Source organism: Poecilia reticulata, chromosome 23 (genome assembly GCF_904066995.2).
Source record: "Poecilia reticulata chromosome 23, P_reticulata-male-v2, whole genome shotgun sequence".
NCBI lineage: Eukaryota > Metazoa > Chordata > Actinopteri > Cyprinodontiformes > Poeciliidae > Poecilia > Poecilia reticulata.
Window position 1 is genome coordinate 12,703,429 of NC_088852.1, and position 21,149 is coordinate 12,724,577.

At 39.4% G+C, this 21,149-nt stretch overlaps 1 protein-coding gene across 6 annotated transcripts in view; it reads right to left on the reverse strand.

The window, feature by feature from the left end:
* Positions 1 to 479: 479 nt before the first annotated feature.
* Positions 480 to 21,149, reverse strand: part of LOC103459513 (protein phosphatase 1H-like) — a 136,246-nt gene continuing 115,576 nt past the window's right edge. For 2 of the 6 annotated variants that reach the window (XM_008401133.3, XM_081603840.1), the window contains exons 5-13: positions 11,159 to 11,345; positions 8,457 to 8,828; positions 6,758 to 6,870; positions 6,582 to 6,666; positions 5,682 to 5,800; positions 3,479 to 3,542; positions 2,284 to 2,391; positions 849 to 1,000; positions 480 to 743 (exon numbers count right to left, since the gene is read on the reverse strand). In XM_008401133.3, the coding sequence (XP_008399355.2) occupies positions 596 to 743; positions 849 to 1,000; positions 2,284 to 2,391; positions 3,479 to 3,542; positions 5,682 to 5,800; positions 6,582 to 6,666; positions 6,758 to 6,870; positions 8,457 to 8,828; positions 11,159 to 11,345 (1,348 nt within the window). In that variant the 3' untranslated portion in view covers positions 480 to 595. Of the gene's footprint in view, positions 744 to 848; positions 1,001 to 2,283; positions 2,392 to 3,478; positions 3,543 to 5,681; positions 5,801 to 6,581; positions 6,667 to 6,757; positions 6,871 to 8,456; positions 8,829 to 11,158; positions 11,346 to 14,009; positions 15,226 to 16,444; positions 17,089 to 19,619; positions 19,754 to 20,718; positions 20,957 to 21,125; position 21,149 lie in introns of those variants that run through there. The other 4 variants (XM_081603841.1, XM_081603842.1, XM_008401135.2 and 1 more) reach the window with 4 other exon arrangements.

Genomic DNA, 21,149 nt, shown 5'->3' on the forward strand with positions numbered 1-21,149 from the left:
CAGTGAAAAGATAAAACCGTAGACAAATTAAATACCAACCAAACTTTTTTACGAGCCCAGCAGAGTAAACTGTAGAACCAACTTCAGCACAAAATGTCCCAAATGTTGGTTCAGGAGGTTTTAGCTTCGATCGGGTTGAGCTAAAGCTCCGTTCGTCAGCAACTGAGCCTTCAAACGCCACATTGTGGCAAAACGGAGAGAAAAAGGAAAAAGCAGCCGACCAGTCAGCTGGGTCCACGTTCAGACGACGGAGGTATGATTCTTGAAATGAGATCGACCAAACAGGACGGAAGAAGGGCGAGAAAAGTAGGACAAGAAATAAGTTTTCCTCCCCCCGCCCCTTACTTCAGAAGTCCAGGTGTAGTCGTGTGAATCTCTGCCTTTCAAAACCTTCAAATATAGGTTTCTTCAATTTTAAACCGATTCAGAGAAACGAAACACCGGCAGAGTCTGTTTATGTTTTGTTTTTATCCTTCATCTTTGTTTTTTTTTTTTTTAAAAAAAAAAAAGAGAAATAAATAAAATAAGGAATGAGAAGGAGTTTTCAGTGTTCGGGATCCGGTTATCGATCCGGTTCATGTTTACGGAGACCGGGTCAGGGCTGCCGGTTGCCGTACATCAAGGGGATGATGAAGACGGAGATGTCGTCTCCGGAGCCCAGCCGCTCGTTGGTGATCCTCCAGCCTCTGTCCCTCAGCACGCCCCGCGCTCGCATCACCAGGTCCTGCGCCGCCATCGTGTACCTACGAGCAGAGTTACCGTTCGGACTCATTTCCGCGTCGGAGAGCCGACAGAGAGGGAAAAAGGGAAAAGCCGAAACCACTTCAGAGGAAGGCGGGATTCCTCACCTGTGCAGGTCGTCGGGGTCGCAGTTGGACAGGAAGGTGCTGACGGCTTCGGCTACCTCCTCGTTGGTCAGGACGTCCCAGAGGCCGTCGGTTCCCATCACCAGGACGTCGTCGGTCCCGTGTTCGTGCTGCGTCAGGTTATATACCTTCACCTGGGGAACGTCGCACGCCTTCGGTCAGTCCGTGTCTTCGAATGATTTCAGATTTCTTTTATCGCAGTAACTTATCGGACACTGGAAGACTCACTCATTGCTGCCTCAGTCCGCATCCCCGACGGTTCCCGTCAAATAAATCGAGTTAAAGCGATGTCGTTTTTGTGCGATTGCAATTTGAAAGCCACATTTTAAATCGACCGAGTTGTCCAAGAACTTTTCATTTGTAATTAATGGCCTACTGTTACCCCCAAAGATATAAAAATAGGGCTCCCACACATTAGTGTGCTATTTATGAAAAAAATGTAAAATATAACTTAAAGGAGTTTGTGTAGAGAGCAAACTTTACATAAACCCCATACTAAGAGTAAAAATGCAAAAAAGAATGGACAGAAAGAGAGAAGGAAAGAAAGGACACATAGGAGGGAAGGGATTAAGGAAGAACATGAAGGAAGGAAACAAGAAATTAATAGAATGAGAACAGAACGATTAAGGAAAAAATTAAAAGGTACAAAAGATAATGAGAACGATATGAAGGAAACATAGATGGGAAGAAGGAATTACATAAGGAAGAGAAGGAAGGAATAACCCCAGGGAGGGAGGATGGATTGGAGAAAAAGAAAAGACGGATGAATCAGTGGAAGATAAAAATGAGATGCTCTAAACTCGTGCCAAAAACAAGTAAATTGTATGTTTATTTGTTTGCTTTTGTCTCGTTTCTTATACAAACTAACTCCCTGTGTGCCCTGTCCTCCACACGCCGCTTTGTTCTGGATGTTTTCATGACTTAAGGAATTGAACGGCGTTATCGCAGCTTCCTGATACAAACAACACACAGGAGGCTTCGCTGAGCGCCGCGTTAGCGAGCAGAGGAGGAGGAGGAGGAGGAGAAGGCAGGAGGTTTGACGTGAACCCGCCGTGAACCCTGATGATAATGAATTAAAGATCAAGCGCAGAACTCAGAGAGGGGAAAAAAAAAAACTCTATAAGATGAACTACTTCGGGAGATGAAAGCGCTTTGAATCCAGTGCCAGACGGTTCAGACAGGTGAGTTCAAGTTTTCCGGCAGCAGAGAAGCAGCGTGATGAGCGTGGCGCATATACGGCGAGACATGAAATAAATATATAGCTCCGCACGAGCAATTGGAGCAAGAGCAGCATGGACGAGTGAGCAGAGATGGAAAATCTGATGTCTGGAAGCAGATTCAGCTTCTCAGAAATCTTCTTTTCCTCCTTTTTTTTTAATCATTTGGAGTTAAATAACGGAGAGGTGTTCGCTCTGACCTCAGGAATGCAGGACAGGAACGGCTTGATGTAAATGTTGGAGTCGTGAACTTTGAGGTCGTGGTCACCGAGCCCCCGGGTCACACCGATGGTCGCCAGGACCCGCGCCTGATGAACAAAACACGAGAATGGAGAATGGTCGACTTTAGGCGCCCAGATTTATGCCCCGATCATGTGAAATGTGGAAGCTCCGGGCATTTAAATATGAAAAATAAAACATGTGCAAGTCTAACATCTGCTCCCGAAGCCCTGGATCGACTCCTCTGTGATGTGCTGACATCTTCTTTTGAAAATAGCAGCTTTTTATTGGAAGTGAGGCAAACTGGTTCATGCAACGTTTGCACTGAAGAGGTGACTGAGTTCATGTCTGCGGCGTCTAAAACTCGGCGTTAAAACCTCTTCCTGCGTCAAAAGTTCTGAAACGCAGCCTTGAGTTATTGAATTAAGTGCCAGAACGTTCCAAGATGGAAAATTGTACAATCTTTGAATATGAATCAACTATATTTGAGAAAAAAAAATTATTGTACGATCAAGTTTGGATCATCTGATGATGTTTGTTTTTATATTTACCCCAATTTCTTTAAATTTCAAATCAAACTAGATCATATTTTCTTAACCGCAACCCTACTGTGCTTGTTGATTCATACCTGGTTAAAATGACTTAAGAGGGATAAAATGTGTGGAGATTAGAATAGTATAGTTTTGACCATAACAGACTTTTAGCAGCTGTTAACAGCCCAAGTTTTCAAAAATATATATTTTATTGGTCTGATGTAATATACTAATGTTAAATGATTTGTTTTTTATTAGGCAGAAAATCATCGTGACCAAGAGAAGTAAAGTTGTTAAACCATCCGTCTTTGTCTAATTAATCTATCTAATGTGATGGAGTTACTGAAATGCATACATTTGCAAAAACAGTCAAATTTTTTGAACGGATCAGCATCTAAAACATTCAAGAGAAAAGGCAACTGGAAAAGCTGAAATATCCGGGTGCTAGACGCTACTTGGCTCGGTGTTGGCCGGCGTTTAATAAAAGTGAGGGAGTGGTTTGCATGCCACACTTTCCAGATTTTTACTTATTAAAAAAGGAGGAACTCGGCAGAGAATTTTGCCTCCACCTAACAATTATTACTACCTCGTGCACGTTGGCCGTAAAAACACAAAGGGTAAAGAACCAGTTCAGACCAGTTACCTTTTTGCCTTCGCCGTAAATAAGAGGAAACTTGAGATCTTCATCCTCAACAGTCTTGTATGCCCTTGAAGATAATAAAAAAAGACTTTTGAGTAAAGCATAACCTGCCATCCTTCATTAATGGAAGGTCATCAAATACACAACAATACGGTTCAAAATTGAATTAATTTAAAGGCAAAGACATAAAGGATGACTTATGATGTCTGAAATCAATGTGATTTCAGACAAGTAGAATTCTGATAAACATTTGAGACTAATTGATATATTGGTTATAAATTATTATAAGTTGACATAGCTAAGTTATGACCAAGTGTAATGATGTAGAGACGTAGCTAACTTATTGTAAAAACGAAGTAAGATGATTAACTAAAAATTAACATCAAACAAATGAGGTCAGCTGCACCAAAAGACCAAAATCTACTTTTTAAAATATTAGCAACATGCCAGGAACAGCAGTCCTTTAAACAGATGACAGAGTCATTTAATAAACATTAGCTGGTGAACTGAAAGTATTCAACAAAAAGATAGAAACCGCTTTTTTTGGTTTGTTTTCAAGCTAATTAAAAAGAGCTAACAGCATCAAGGAATATTATTTACAATATAGCATTTCTGCTATGACTAGTCTTTTAAATAGGAGCCAACTAAAAATTAGCAACACAAACATTTAAAACTAGCGACTAACTTTTACAAAAAAGGGTAAATTAATTGTTCAAATAGGTAGACTAAAAACAAAACAAAAATATTTCATGCATGTACAAATGCTAGCAGAGCATTTAAAGGAAAAAGTAGCATTTGACGTTTTTCATGCTAGCCCAAAGCTAACCCTCAGCTGTCTGAACATGAGACACCTTTTTTTTACACGCGATTTCAAGTTTGTCAATCCTCTATTTTTTTTTAAAATGCATTCATTTTCTACACCTTTTTGAATTAAAAATGAACCAAAATGTCTTGAAAATGTGACTTTAAAATCTGTAAATCTTGTCCAGTTTAGCCTAAACAAAACTGATTAACTCACTTAATACATCACTTTAGATGTTTATTTAGACTTCTATGTTTAGATCAGGTACTTGAAAAAGGATATAAATTACAGGCCTTCTAGGGAAAGGTATGAATAAAAAGTTTTACTATAATTTTTGTCTGACAGCAATAAAATAACAAAGACAATGAAATATTATTCCAGCTTTTTCGAGCATAAATTAATTCCTGCATACAGCTATGGCCTCAACAAACAAATATTTTGCAATTATCAGACATGCGTCACAACAACTTTTACTTTGGTTAGTGCAAATATGCTGCTAATGATATTTCCCATGCTCATTTTATACAATAAAGTGAATAGATTGTTACATTAGGGCTTGCTTTTTTTTGGTCAGATTGTCAACAACTGCAACAAAGATCAGAGGAATTTACTAAAATTAATACAAATGAGACTAAATCCAGTTTCCCTGTAAAAAACAAAACAAAAAACATTCGTTTGCAGAAAAAAACAACATTGAGAACAAGAGGCCGGGAGAGTATGAAGCGTTCAAAGCACAAATTCAAAGAGCAAATCTGAAAAAAACACATTTAATACTTTGATGTCGGCTTCAAAAACCTCGTAGCCGCCTTGCTGATGTGCTTCAGCCGACGAGATCAGATTTGGCACCAAAAGTCAGAGGAAAACATTAACAACTTCAAACGGCTTCACATCCACCCAGAGTTCGCTCTCTCTGTCAGACTGTGCCTCTGTCTGGCCATTAGTCTTTCTTCGACGCAAGCGGTGAACTTTTCCTAACCTCCCCGCACCCAAAGCAGCAGATTCTGTCTGTCTCTCTTCTTTTTGTGCCTTTCAGCAGGAAAGATGTGAAACGCCAGCATCAGCAGTCCTCCCACCCCTTCTCGTTCAGCCTCTCGTCACACTCTGAATTGTCTTCCCAGTCTTTAAAATAATCCCCTAGCGTAATCCCGCTCTCGATAATAACACATCTTGCTTTAAATGCATTGGTCTCTGCCGCATGGACCGTATGGAACGGCATAAGAAAAAGAAAAAGTCATAACCTGAAAGAACTCCAACTTGTTCTAAGGGGGTGATGCAAATCTTAGCCCAAACATGCAACACTTGCACTGCTCAGAGTTTACTCCTCATTACGGAGAGGAGCTAGCTTGAAAATGGCAGCACTCTGCAGAGCCTCGTGTTAGCTGCTCTGCGATGGAGGAAACTCACCACCCGTTCATGGTGAAGTCCCTGTAGAGCATCCTCTTGCCCACCTCCTTCCTCTGAACTCTACGGGGGAACTCCAGGTGCGTGAACTCGTTCCCCAACAGCTGCGGCTGCATGTAGCCCTGCGGGACGGACAACGAGTCAGTCGGAGAAGCTTCATCCGCACTTTTAAGCAACTCAGATTGTCTCTCTTAAAACTTTTTCCACATTTTGTCGACCACAAAGTATTTCATGTGACAGACTAACAAAAAAGAAGTGCAAAGGAAATTCCTGAAAGTTTTTGAAAAGCACAGTGTGCATTTCTTAACCCGCGTCTCCTTCGATGCCCCTAAATAAAATCCAGAAAAAAATAATACAACACATGAACCTTTATTCCCAAAGTGGGAAATGTGGATGTTGCAGGAGACATAAAAAAATATGCTCACAAAAAATTATAAACAAAATTAATAAAAATCAATGTATGCATAATATGACGAAAATTTAATTTCTGCTTAAGTTTAAAATAATTTAACACTACAAGGTTGTGCAAAAAAAAAGTAAACAGAGGTCTCACCAAATCCACTGTGAGACATGGTGGTGGGCAGGATCATGCTTTGGATTTTTTTTATATATAAGAAGAACCTTAAAAGTGTAGTATGGATTTATATACATTTACTCTGATGCCCCAAAATAAAATCCGGGCTAACCATCTGGAAATTTCAGGAGAAAACATACAAGACTTTTTCCTTTCCCTTTCCAAATAATGCACTACTTCCCCATAAAATACATTAAAAGTTTGTGACTGCAATGTGACAATGTGTGGAAACGGTGAAGGGTTGTGGACACACTGAATTGACCAAGTATAACAAAATATTCCATGTGTTCTGAAAAGAAGAATAAAGTACAAAAACAAAACTGTCCAACCAGGAACTGGAGTCGCTGCCGTTCTGACTCTGGGGTGAACTCCGTCGACATGGAAACGATCTCGTTGTCTCTAATGATGATGGCCCTGCAGGACGTGGCGTGGAAGTTTTGCAATGAGAAATGACAGAAGCTTCTCAGTCTTCACATTTCACTTTGACTTCACATCTGAGACGTACCTGCTGTCGCCTGCGTTCCCGACGTACAGCTTCCCCAGCAGGTAAACCACGGTGAGCGCCGTGCATCCGCCGCTGATGCTGTACACTTGTTTCTCCCTCTCGATCTGGGCGTCCTGAGGAAAAGGAAACCAGCGGACGGTTTGATGACACACAGCGTAAGAAGACAATCAGAAAATCTCCAACGTCCAACCAAGCTCATGTAGACAGCAGAGGGAAACTTCTTTTTATTTTTGCCAGAATAAACCTAATATTTGATTCAAAATGTCCTGGAATTTCAAAGAGTTTGCTGCCACAAAGTTTCCAGAATCATCTTTTGTTTCACAATAGATCCAACAGATGAGTTTGTTGCTAAAAATAACTAAATGTAACCAAATTAGCTAAACTGACATGGCAGGACAGAAAAGCCTTTTCCTCTGTATAATATTGTCAAATTTATGTGAGTGGTAATTTTCTTCAACAGCAACATAAATAATTCAGATATTATACTTTATAAAGGCTCCCATTTTAAATATAAGAGCTTCTTTTCACTGTAAGAATAGCAGAAAAGGGGATTAGCTTACAAGAAGCTTCACGTCGATTTTATTTTCTGAGCAGCAGCTTGCAAAGCCTACTACTGCCATCTAGTGGACATACAGCAGAAATGCACCCCACCGTCTTTAAAACTAAACAAAACAAAACAAAAAACTCAACCTCTAAAAACGAAACTCTCTAATCGTTGTTTTAATGAGAAAATAAATATTTGAAACATTTGGAAAATCCCTTTTCCATGGGAAGAAAAGTGAGTGACACAGTACCAGTAATAGAAACATGAGACAACTCATGTTTGGGGTTTGCTTCTTACTCATAACTTTGAATACCATCACGAATAAAGACTGGTATCAAAATTTCCAGCAAGGCTAACTTTTCCCAAAACCCGGGGATGTTTATGTGAATTTTCTCGCTTGATAGCACAATGCGTCACAAAACGAAACGGATACTAAAATATCAAAAGCCGCAGGGGCCATACTCAGGAAGAGAGGAGATACAAGAGAAAGTCAACACACTGACTTTTCAGATGACTAAAAAAACAGGGAGGGGTCACCGGAGTTCAGGGCTTTGAGATCAATTTAAAAAATAAAAAAGTGATGATGAAGAAGTGTCGGTCAAAACTGTAAATGAACTGGCAAAATCAAACTTTTAATTTTCTTTCGAAACTGCAACAAGAGCTTTAATTCAAGCTAGGGAGCGGTATTTATCATGTTGCTGATCATCTAAATACATTGTTTAGAAGGTTTTGATTCAGTGTTGTCACAATAAAGTCCAATTACTCATGCTGAAAACCCCTAAAACTCTTCGTATTGTCGGAGATGATCATTTTTTAAAATATTTTTCGAAACTGATGATTTGATAAATATCAGTAAACCTGAAAATATGATTAAATACAGCTAAAGTGTGTATTTTAGGGACACAAATCACAACTGTTGATGTGACTGGTGTACTAAAGAAGAGTATTATAAATGGGAATGAGTTTTTAGAGCATGATTTGTGTTTGTGTGGCTATTGTTGCTGTTCCATGCAATCACAGCCATACAGTTACCAAAACAACAGTAATAAACAGTTCGTATCGTCGCTTTTTATCGACGATAATATCAGGATAGAACTTGAAGTCCATATTTCCAATAATTTGAATGCCTCCTAAGTCTCGTCCTCTATCACGCACCATCTCCTTGAAGGCGTTCTCCATCGCTCCGATCACCAGGCTCTCGTGTTGGACCCTCTTCTCCATGTAGAAGCGCGGCGGAGGCGGGGTGCTGCTCGGCGAGCTCGGGGCGCCGGCGGCCCCCCGCAGCGAGGCGGCCCGCGTCAGGGAGCGGTGCGGCCCCGGGGGGTTTCCCTGCAGGTAGGGGCTGCTGTCGGGCTCCTCGCCCAGCACGGTGGGGGGCGGCGTGTGGAGGTTGCGCAGGATCTCGATGACGGCTTGAAGCTGGCAGGCGATGTGGTGCTGCAGCAGGCGAGAGGCGACGACCGCCGCGCCTGAGCCGGCGTGACCGTCGAACAAAGCCCAGTAGTGGAAAACCAGCCCTTCGCTCTCCTGCAGATGAAACATGGACATGTAAAACTTTGTGTGATGGAAGCCTAAAAAAATAACTCACCATTCCTATAATGACATACAGTGGAGAAACATGAACATGAAAGGCCAGGCACCTATCGTATTGGATCGTTTACATTTCATAGGAATTTTGAATTATTGTTGCCACAAGAATTTCCAGTTAACTATGTTTCAAAGTCCACTAAACTGTCCATATCGTGGCTAACTTTGCTATTTTCCCTGCTGTTTGTTCAATGAAAGCATCAATAAATATCAATAAATTTGAAAATAAAGGTACCTTGTGGTTATATCTAAATATTACACCCTATGTTTCAAGCCAGCTATAAACTTTCCCATGATGAAGGAGCTGGCAGAGAAAATGTAACAAGATCATGTGCAAAACTCAGAGAATAACACCAAAACTCTTGCAAAAGGGTGACGAAAAGGGAGGTTCTACTAAACACTGATTTATAAACGATCATAACCTTTTTATGATTTATTATTATTCAAAAAATGTTGAAAACATTGCCTCATTTCTCTTCCAACTCAAAATTCAGCCCCATTTGAAACCACATCAAAATACAAAGCAGTCTGTGATTGTGAAGTGACAAGCAACGTTTCCAACACACTTTCAGCAGGTAAATGGGACAAAATCATACCAGTAAACGTGAGCTTGTATATTTATATGTGTTAATATTTTGCATTATAAGATTTTACATTCGTGCAAAAGAAAAAGAGCAGCATAAACCATCAGCTGGATCTGTTTCCTCCAACAATGACTCTGAAGCAGCAGGTTTTGCTGCAGATGTTGGAAGGAATGCAATGATGTGCATAACGGCAACGTTAACGCAGAATTCCTCTAGGCTTTGCTGCTAATCTCCCTATAATGTTATCGTTAGCAGCGTTGGAGGAGGTTGTAAGCGATGACTAATACTAGCTGGCTGGCGTTGCTGTGCATGGAGACCCGCCATGACTCATGCTTGCCAGGAGTGAGGGAGCCGGCGAGGTCAAACCTCCATGAAGGAGCTGTTATCATTTCTGCTCAGCGTTATCGGGCCGTCGCAGAACGGAGGACCGTTTTTATTTCCGTTTGTGATTTCAGGGGTGAAGCAGGGCATAGATGTTTGTGTTTTATCTCTGTTTGGATGAATCCTTGACACCCACATCTCTGTTATTCCTATTACAAAGTGGGATTCGGGAAACGCCGCTAATCCGTCACAGTTTGGTTGACCGAATATCTGGAGAAGGTCAATGAACTTAGTCGCCTGCATTCCATCCCTTAGACTGGTTAAATGATAACTAAACTTTTAAGTGCTATGACTAAAATATGACGATTCATTTATGTGATCAAAACATTTTTTTTTAGAATATCAGAGTTTACTGTACTGTTGCACTTTGCTCGATTTTCAAAAACCGCAACTATGTTCGTGTCATTTGACTCACGCTGCGCACTTTTACTCCCTACAGCAGATGTATGTGAGTGAGAGATTTACAGTACTCTGTCAACTTTTTCTGTAGGTATTGGAACTGCACTGGAATGAGTTAAGAACTGGATTATCAACAAGTCACATCAAAACAGAGAGTAAACACGCTAACGTTAGCCTAGCATTTTAGCAAAACATCGTTAGAAGGAAGAAGAGGTCACTGAATGTCTTGCGTTGCGACAGATAGTTGGCATTTTAGGTGATTTATTGCCGGAAGCAAGTACAAATTTGTATAAAGCACTTTTCACAGACAATGTCACAATGCACTGTGCAACACAAATCAAAGTTATACAAAGTATTTGGTTAAAAGCTGACCCAGATAATCAGGAGGACACAACAGAGATACAACAGGATATCATCGGCGTAGATATGATAAGAAATGTCACAAAAAGATTGAATAACTCTAGCAGGATGAGGAATATTGAAAGAAAAATAATAGGCCAATAACTGAGTCTTGAGGAATCCCACAGACTAGAGGAGCAGAGCAATACAGTATCTTAGAGCAATCAAAATATTAAAGTCAATCATGTCACGCAGACGAAATCAGTGCAACTTCAAGACACTTTTGAGAATTTAAGTGATAGTGACTTAAGGCACAATTTCATCTTTGCGTTACCAAAGAAATATCACAACCACCTTTGAAATACTCGCTAACTCAGTCATTCTGCTTACAGATTTGTTTGAGGTCATATTAAAGGTGCATTTCATGCATCACTAGATGCTTTTTCAATCAATAACGTGGCGTCATGTTAAGTGCCTATAATAACAAACAAGGGAAGCACATTAGAGTGGTATCCGTCTGTCTTTTTTGAAAGAGAACTACATGTTTGTTTGCCTCCATGTTCCTACCTCGCCCATCATGTGTTCCACGCGGAGGCCCAGGGCCTCGCCGTTGGGGAGCGAGTTGCGTCTCTTGGCCGTCGGGGTCTTGCTGGGTGTGGACGGGGGACAGTAGCTCATCGGCCTCCTTCTGGCCACCACCACCTCGCAGCAGGCCTGGTCCTCGTTCAGCGCACTCTTACCAGCATTGATCACCCTGAAAAAAAAAAAAAAAAAAGGGGGGGGCATAATGTAGAGAGCTCAGGCGATATTTAACTGCAGGCTAGCCCTCCGCTCTTTCAGAAGGAGTTTGGAACATATTTTAGTATCCGAGTTTGCGCCACAGATCCTAGATGGCTGTTTTATGGATCACAGCAAGGTCACAGCGATTACAACCTCTACATTTATCGGAAGCAGCTGCCTCTGCCGGTTTTATGTTTACAATCTAGATCAAACTGTTAGTTTGTGCTGCTGCTTTGACTAGAAAGCTTTTCTTCATCGCTGCTGCTGAAGCAGCATGCAGAATTTTCACCTGCACAAAAATATGATAAATATTTTTGTGTCTTGCTTAGATTAATATGTCTAATATTTGGAACTAAACGGCTGTGCCTGAGCCTGTCGCAATAACCAATTAATTGCATGATCAATTAAAACGAGGTCAATAATTTCCATCCTGATGATAATAGTTTTTGAAGGGCAATTTTGTTTACAGACTACTTAATCAATTTCATTTATGGTTTCAGTTGTGTTTGGGTTTTTGTTTCCTTTCTGTTTATTGTGTTTGGTCTTTTTTTTAAAAGTTATTTAAAATATCTTCCAGTTTCTGTGTTAAATGTTCTGTAAAAAATTTAGCGTTTATTCATCTTTGAGGGGGAAAACTTGCATTATTGTGCTATTATTAACATATTACTTGAAAATGGTCTTAAAACAACAATGTTACAGTTTATCGCAATAATTTCTGGGACAATTTATCAGTCAGCAAAATTTGTCATTGTGACTGGCCAGCCTCCTGATTTTCTGGATCAGCTTTTAACCAAATACTTTGTATAGCTTTGATACACTTTGTTTAACTAGATATGATTTGCTTATCTGATGATGTGTTTTATGGGAGGAAATGAAGCACGTTGTGTGCCTGACTGTAACAAAGTAGTTAAATATTCCTTAACCTATTCAGAACATAGACAGAGTGCACTCCTGTTGAAGGCACTTCAGGCACTTAGCTTGCTGATATTAGAGAACCGTCATCGGTACAGACAGAGCATCTGCATAGTGTAACATGACACTAAATATTATTATCAGTTAACTTATCACAGTGAGTTATACTTTGTACTTTACACTAAGCACACGTATTCTCTCTAGGATTGTAATACACTGGGGGAAACCCTGTAAGAAAAAAGGCAAAAGGCTTCACACCAAGACTTAAAAAATATATATTTAGCTGAAAGGTAGAAAAAACACAGTCCTTCTAAGTGTTGCATTGCAAAGCATTCCTATAATACACCCTGCATAAATTTGGTTTAGTTACCCTCGGTAAACTTGTTGAAAAGCAGCTCAAAATAGCCAGTTTAATTAGGCTCAAGAAAACAGTGGGAAAAAAAAGAAAAAAGGAAGGCCGGTGTGTCTGACAGACGTATCTGGAGGCTGTTGTCAAAGTGCGATTGTGTGAAATTGGTAGGTCTATTAATAGACTCAAACTCTGGGCTGTTTTCTGTTCGGCGGCGTCCGTGTCTGCTCCTCAACCCCAAAGATCTGTTAGCTTCAGATAGAAACAGAGATAACAGGAGGCAGAGGGCATGGAAACCAATAGCACTTGATCAATTTAATTCTGATGTTTAACAGTTTTTCATTCATAGATTGTCTATTTTTAGGTTTAGGTTTGAGTTTTAGGTTTAGGTTTGAGTTTTAGGTTTGATGTGAGTGCAAAGACAAAAAAAAAAGACTAAAAAGACTTGTAACTTGGTGGTGAAGATGGTTACTGTGTTTCTTATGTGGTTGTATCAAAAATGTTGCCAACAATTTAAAGTGGGCGTGGCTACTGCTCTGAAGTACATTCTGTTGATAAAACCGGTGGCCTATCGCTCTTATGGATCCAATATTTAGAGCCACAATAAAATCTCTCTTGGTGTTTTGTCAAACCTTTTAATTATCGTAGTAATTTGTTGTGTCACTCAGAGCATAAAAGCCTTCAGATATGAGAAACTGAGCACAATGACTGAGCTCGGCTGTCAAAACAATATTAGACCAGGCCTTCGGACTTACGTTCTATTATCTGCTGAACACTTTGCACGTCTAAACACTGAGTGCAAAAAGGCTCTTCCCATATACGGTGATGGTATATTATCTCAGCTGTGTTGCACTGAGGCTGCAGCTGGTGCCACTGTTTGCATTGGAAGTGCTCCCACAACTCATTTTGTCCCGAATCCAACATTTGCAGAAAGAATGACTTCAAAGCCCTGCCAATCAAATTTTTTGTTTTACTAAAAAACAACTAGCTTTCCTCCCATTTTCTGCACTGTTGTAAGGGTTGTCATGTTTTTAAGCATCAGATTCTGTGCCAGAGATCAGACGCATAGATGTAAAAGTTATTTTAGGCAAACCAGTAGGCTGTAAGATACAAAAACAACAAATACAGTCCTTAAGAAATTAGGACATCCAGCCAAAGTATGTATGTTCTTTTTTTAAGTAGTAGCAGAAATAAACAATAACAGATTAGAAAAGAAATATTTTAAAATATGCTTCTGGGAAATGATAATAATAAAAAAAACTTAATTAGCGAAACAATCTTAATTTATGCTGTTTAAACTGATTAAATTTACTTCAATAAAAAACAGGGTGCCACTGTGCCAGGTAGTGAGTAATATAGCAATTCCCTCAAACGTACACTATGTGATAGCATTATAAAGCAGCTTCTCCTGAGAACAACTTCAGTTCAGATGAGACGCCGACTTTTAACTTCTTTGTATTTTATTATCCGCTGGAAGGATATTAAAGTCCAATGTGCCTCCAGAGGCAAAATGGCTCCTGTAATGAGAAGAAAAGGGGCTTTAATTACAGATAAACGCTGATCTGAGCTGAACTCATTACCTCCAACAATCCGCTCGAGACCCTCCGTCTCTTTTCTGAGGATTACGGCAAGATGAGCGCGCGATAAATTAAAGAACAGACGGAAAGAAGCTTGGTATTTTAGCACCAAGCAATTTAGGTTATTTCTCAAAGTTAGCAAACTTTGTTGCGTCATGCTACAAAAACATTCTTTTAATACTTGGAAATTACTCCCCAAGATGTTAAAAGTAAGTGCAGGTCAGGAGTTGGCAGCGTTTTGTCTCCCAAGACTCAAGGTGTTAAAGAATAGTGCTCAAGACAAATTTGAAATTAGAGTTCACTACAATAATTTTCTGCCTCTTTTTCTTTTCTTTTTTAAACCACATGGCCATAGTTAATACATAAATCACTTATAATACCAAAATTTATGAAGAAATGCCTTCAAAAATGTTGATTTTTTTTTTTAATGGAAACTGTTATAGCTTCCTGCTGCAGGTAGTTGCAAACCGTCGGAGAAGTTGGACAGGCCAAAACAAAATGAGCATTGCAGTGATCTAGAAGAAAAGTGACAAATGTAAAATAAATGTGAATTCGTTTGTGATGTGCACACAAAATAGAGTCGAGAAATTCCCACATCTGTGGAGGTTTGCAACTCCTCCAGAGTTACCATGGGGCAACTGATTAATAATAGATTTTCTTAATGGATTGCTCTAAATGTAGCTCTGTTTATCTTCTCATTAAGCCTGACCAGGTTAAGTGTCTCTGCTAACAAGCATAATCACGTTTGGAAAGTTATATTTTGGCCTCATCTTTTTTATACGTTTTCATATTTCTCATGTTTTCGTCTTGCCGCTGCTCCATGTAGGCTGTATTTATACATAGCTATCGTATTGTGATATCGCACCGCACCAATGTTTACATTTTTACACGCAGACTTAGGGATATATCCGAACAAAAGACGTTGAATAATGCTGCACACGCACACACCGCACATGACAGATGTTTCATTTGTGCAAATAAATTGCATCTCACTTTTGTAAATGCTGGTAGAAAATGTTTTTTTTTTTTTTTAAATCAATGCAGGTCAGATTCAGAGTTTAGGTAGGTACCAGCAGTCTTTTTTTTTGTACTCTGAATGTTAAGTGTATAACCAGAAAAGAGCAGAGAAAATTTCAGCCCATTATGTTTAATGGTTTTTGAGATTTTGGGTAATATGTGTACCTTGCAACAAACCCACCATTGAAAAGAAAAAGAGGGGTTTTTTGAAAGCCGATCGCTCAAAAATTAAATCAATTTGAAAATTATCTGTAATAACATTCTTTAACTATATATATATAAATAATTTTGCAAAACAAATACACAGTATAAATAGCTTACTTTTAAAGTGAAGGTTCTTTAAAAAATTTCATTTTGAAAAATAAAACAATATTACAATTAACATTGAACATGTCTGCTGTTCAAGGTCAATATTGAACAGCAGACATAGCATTTTTAGGATACCATATTAAAAAAAATATGTTGAAATTAAGCCTCAAAAGCTATTTTTTATTTTTTTGATCTTAACAAGCTAATTTTTTTGTAGGAGTCTGGGACTGTCAAAAATTTATTAGGCTGCAAAAATGCTTCCAAAGCCAAAAACAATTAAAAATAGACAAAACAGAGTATTTTTTTGACCACTCCCTAAATTTGTATTTTTTTGTAGGATTTCAATTAAACCTTAACTACCAGAATATTCAATAATTTTACTGATCTCCAATCCATAACAGGACAGATTTCTGGGGGATGTAGGCAAACAAAAGGTTTTAGACCCCAACCTCTATGCAAGGTTGGTGGCATCAATAACTGCTTAAAAATAAAATCAACGTTGAGTGAAAACTGGATAAAACAGGAAGGGACATATCGCCAGTGTGGTAGTATTTCTGACATTTAAAATAATAAATAATCATAATTGATATCGGCTGATATCGAAGGGTTATGTCCCGATTGTACGGTTTTTTTTTTAGCCATATCGTCCAATCCAAACTGATGTTTGCAGGAGAAAAAGCCTCACCAATCTGCACGTGAAAACCCAGCATGTGTTGGGAGGACTGTGGTCCTTTGGATGCGCTGCACCCAGCCAAAGGCTGCGTGCATGTGGGTAACAACAGGTGCAGCCTGGCCCCCTGCAGCTTTACGTTCCCCTGGGGCCTCCAACAGCCAGTGCACAGCTTATATATTGAGTAAGGTTTGCACAAAGAACATGGGAGCCGCTTTGAGGTCAGCTGCATTACTTACTCAGCGTATCCGGTGGCCCACGGTAATCTCCTGGTTTCCTTCAGGATGAGGATGGGCCGGGCTATGTGGTCCGCGGAGCACTCGATTTCATCCGCGGACAGTCCCAGGAAATCAGGTCTCATATAGGGGAATTTCAGCGGCAAATCCGAAGACGAATTCCCGCCCCCACCGGAGCTTCCCCCGGTCATAATCCCACCCATGAACCCGGCCACGGCCGTCTTGACCCGGGTGAGCATGCTGCTGTTGTTGCCGCTGCCGCCACCACCACCGCCGCCGCGCCGCGACGCTGTGTCCGTTGGCCGGTGCGCGGCGCCGCGGCTCCCTTTCCCCGGATTCCCCCCCAGCTCGTCCGCGCTGCTGCTCGACGACAGGGCTCGAAAGGAAGCTGTGGCTGCTGGGGGGATGAGGATGAGGAGGAGATGGAGGAAGCTCCTGTGGTAGTTAAGGTCTCATGGATTCAGAGCAGACAACAATCAGCCGCGACCGGGCAGGGCGATGATAATAACAACAACAATAACAGCGACGCTGCTGCTGGTACACCTCCATAAAAAGTCATTGATAACGGCGTGAACGCGGAAATACGGTGGGCGATTAAGGGGTCACGTGACGCATCCATGGATGAGCACTGCAAAAAAAAAAAAAAACCAGCCTGCACCACGTATAGGCTGCAGGCGCTAGTGATTTACTGCAAAAACGCACTATATAACCTACGTTTTGACTCAGCACTTAAAATTGGATTTAATTATTCATAACAGATTAAAAAAAGCCCTCTTCAGTAGTTGACAATGATAATAAATCCCATTATTTATATTGCCCCATAGCAGTGGGATTTAAATGCGTGTTGAATCCTCTCTGTGGTTAGACTTAAAGGCTATTTTTTGCAGTGCACAGTGAGCAGCTTAAGGGACTTGACAGAAGGTCAAAGGTAAATCAGTCCCTAACAGCCGAGAGATCTGAGATGACTCCCACTGCAGTGGCACTGTAAATATCTGAATTTCTGAGCATTATGGAAACTCCTGCCACTCATCGGATGATCAAAAAAATGTTGGCTGTTCACGTCATAAAAACGCGTAAAAAAGGATTTTATGAGGCCAGTATAAAACAGCGTGCAATTGTTAGTTGATATAACAGGCTATAGCAATATTTTCCTTCAGAATCCGTTTTTAAATATGACTTTTAGATATTTCTGGCAGTTTTGATGTCATTGTGGACATTTGTGTACAAGACATTGCACTGATTTAGTTAGGTTAAAAATCACTGGTATATATTTATATATATAAAAATGACGAGAATTAAAATGCTGCCAGTAATTATCAGATTTTTTTTTCCCAGCATAAAGCAGGTAACCTATTCCTCCCAGTATTCACCAGCAAGCTTGTTGAAAGGACAACAAACAAATGAGATACAAGTACTTTTTTTTTTCTAGTTCTTGGGTGTCCCGCCCCTTTCTATTGCCGCCCTGGGCAACTGCCCATATAGCCCATATCAAGAATTGCTACCAGTGATTATTAAAGCCAGCTCACACTTTGGGTGGATCCAAGTGACTTAAAAGCAAACATCCATTTGTCAGAGTGATCAGAGCCACAAAACATCTACTCAGAAAATTTCTGTTTGAAATTTAGACTTAGGATCTTATATACCGCAAATATTGAGAAAAGTGAGCATTTTAATGAAATTCCCACATTAGCTTTGGGGATAGAAGCAAAAGACGACCCATTAAGATCCGCCGTATGAACTCCTTCATTAATAGTTAACTTTGATGCAACTGCTTTCAAAAATATTCTTTTTTTTAAGTCAGTATCTGGACGCTACAATATATGACAATTATAAAAGATTCAGGGGTTAAAAAAAACTTTACATTTATAAATACTGTATATTACTGTAAATACTGTATATTCCACACATCTGTACTTTTTGGAGCAGGCACACTTTCTGCAGTACACTCTAATTCCTTTAGAGTGCGCTCTAACATCAAGGTGCAGAGGGAAATTCAACATTAACCTGTCAGGGACAGTCTAGGGGTTTTCACAGCGTGTTTTCAGGAAATGCTTCAAACTCTTCTGCGAAACACTACAATAAAGAGGTCTTCCCTCAACGCTCGAGTCCGTCTGCTATGTTGTCTCAACAATTTATCTCAAGTATCTGGCTCTGAGCCAAATGAACAAAGTTTTATTTTTTGTTTTGTTTTGTCCATTTAATCATGTTTGGAAAAATTGCCAGGCGTGTCTTGCGTGGGCTTTCATCTTCCACGACTTTGACATCATTGTCTTCACTATTATTAGAGCCACATGTGACTGGATTGCGTCTTTTGTCATTGTTTTTTTTTTTTTTCCCCACCCTCTGGGTAATGAAATGGCGAGAATGTAGCAATCTAGATAATCAGTTCTAGTGAAGCTTGTGGAGGAAGCTTGGTATCCATTTATGATCTTAGGCTAAATTTTAAACACAAACAACAGCTTCTGCTCCCACAGGTATTCATCGTGATCCATATTTTTTTTCCATAAACTGATAACATGACTGTTTAATAATCTTTGATTACCCTGAAAGTGTTGGGTGCAATGTGTCACATTTCCTTCCCAGCATCAGGTTCGTGTGAGGGTCATGTCATCTTGTGGTGGTTCCTTTCTCAAGTGCGGGAACATACAGGTTTTGTGAGAGAGTTGGGACATGATGTATTGATGTATTGTACCCATCAAGGAAGGAGGACACCAGGAAGTTCTTTAAAGACACAAGCATTTTTAAAAGAGTTATAGCGAGGACATAAAGTGGTGCGACGCCCAATACGGTAATTTAAAGATTTATTCAAGGGGAAATGTTGGATATTTTTGGCGATAATCAAAAATTACATGTGATTACTGTTTGAGTTGATGACATCATAATGACAGGTGAAAACAGAGAAGATAGGTATGCAAAAGTGAATACGATGGCCCCTTTCATGTACTTTTACATTTCAAGGAGGTATTTGATGAATCAATAATAAAATATCATTAGAAATATGGGTATAATCAAGTTTTGATTTTTTTAGGGAGATCAGATTTTGTCTCTGTCAAGTATTGATTCAAAGGTTGTTCACAAAATGCTCCATTTTAGGTGAGAATCTATCTAAAGTGACTTTGATTGAACAGAATAGTCTGGCTTGTAGTTTTACTAATTATTTAGAGGATAATTAACTTACCAACTCTTCAAAGGAAGCCTATGAAGTAGTTTGAGCATTTTTTCCCCATATCTCAGATAGTAGAAGAGCGTCGAGCAGAAGAGGAAGCGGATTTCTTGACATTCATAGGGAGTTGCCAGAGGTATCAGCTCTGACTAAAAGATGAAAAGGTTACATGTGGTTTGAAAAATGATCTTTTGACGGAAACCAAAACAAATTCTGAGATGTCTTTTTAACCTGAAGGCAGTATACAGGGAATATGTGACAGCGACTGCTTTGCCCTGTTTCTTTGGGAAAGTTTGCAACAATGACCTCATCGTATCTGAACATTTTGTCTCTGACAAAAATTTTATTGCATCCTTTTTTGTGAGGTAATTGCCATATATATATATATATATATATATATATATATAAAAACAAAAGTAAGTTATTGTTCTAAACCTAAATATTAAAATGACTTCTAACATTAAGCTAATGAAAGAGGGTTGAAAATTAAAGCCCTCATATAGCTTACTATAGTAGTAATATTTAGGATAAATCAAATTATTTGTAAGTTTATTCAAACAGTGTCAAAGAAATTGACTTCATACTGACAAAGTCATCAACACAGCCAAATATTAACATGATTATGTTTTTTTTTTGTTATTATTAAACACAACTGGGTTACAATTTTTGACCCAATGTTTGTTTAAAACTGTCAACTTACCTTATATTTGAAGTAATAAACCATCAATTTTTCTGGTTTAATGTAGCTAACACAAGGTCAGGCTAACCCTTCTGCAAATAAAAGGCTATTTCTCCACTTTTAATTTCACTGTGGGATGAAAAAAGCCTTTTTGAATTCGTAAACAAATTTGTCTTTTGTTGTGCGTTAACGTTATCCACACAACCGGCTGACATTGACTTTGCTATATTTAATTTGACAATTTTACCAAAAACCAAGTTCCAACTTTTGACAGCAAATTTTATTAAAACATGCTAGCATCTATCCTGACAACATAAACCCAGGTTTTGGATTAAAATAAACAAAAAATAAATAACCCAGCTGTTATTTTACTGCAAATTATTCCCCCCTTTGGTCAAAGTGTGAATGCTAACGATAGCTAGCATTTGTACTTACCAACATCTTAGCAGGAAAACTGTTATCGTCTCTCGTAGCGATGAAACCCGTTTTGTTAACTGTTAGCTAAAGTTCTTAGCAAAACCATCTGACATTAAGATCATTACAGAGCATCATTTGACTATTTTCCCAAGACTGGGTGCGATTTCTGATCCAATATGTGGGTCAGACTAGCTTACCCAGTTTCTAGAAACATTTGCTCAAAGTCTGGGTAAAAAGCAACCAACACATTTGTGTAGGCTAAAGTGAGGTACAACTTGTCATCTTTGTTAAAACTGACAACTTTCTCCAGATAGCCAATAGCACAATTCCTGAGTTACAACACATTTACAACTTAATGATTAAAGGTTAGAGGATGTAAAGCAGTCGAGCCCCGCCTCCTAGCTGCCACTTCTTCATATGCTTACCCCACGCTCCAAGCACATATATCA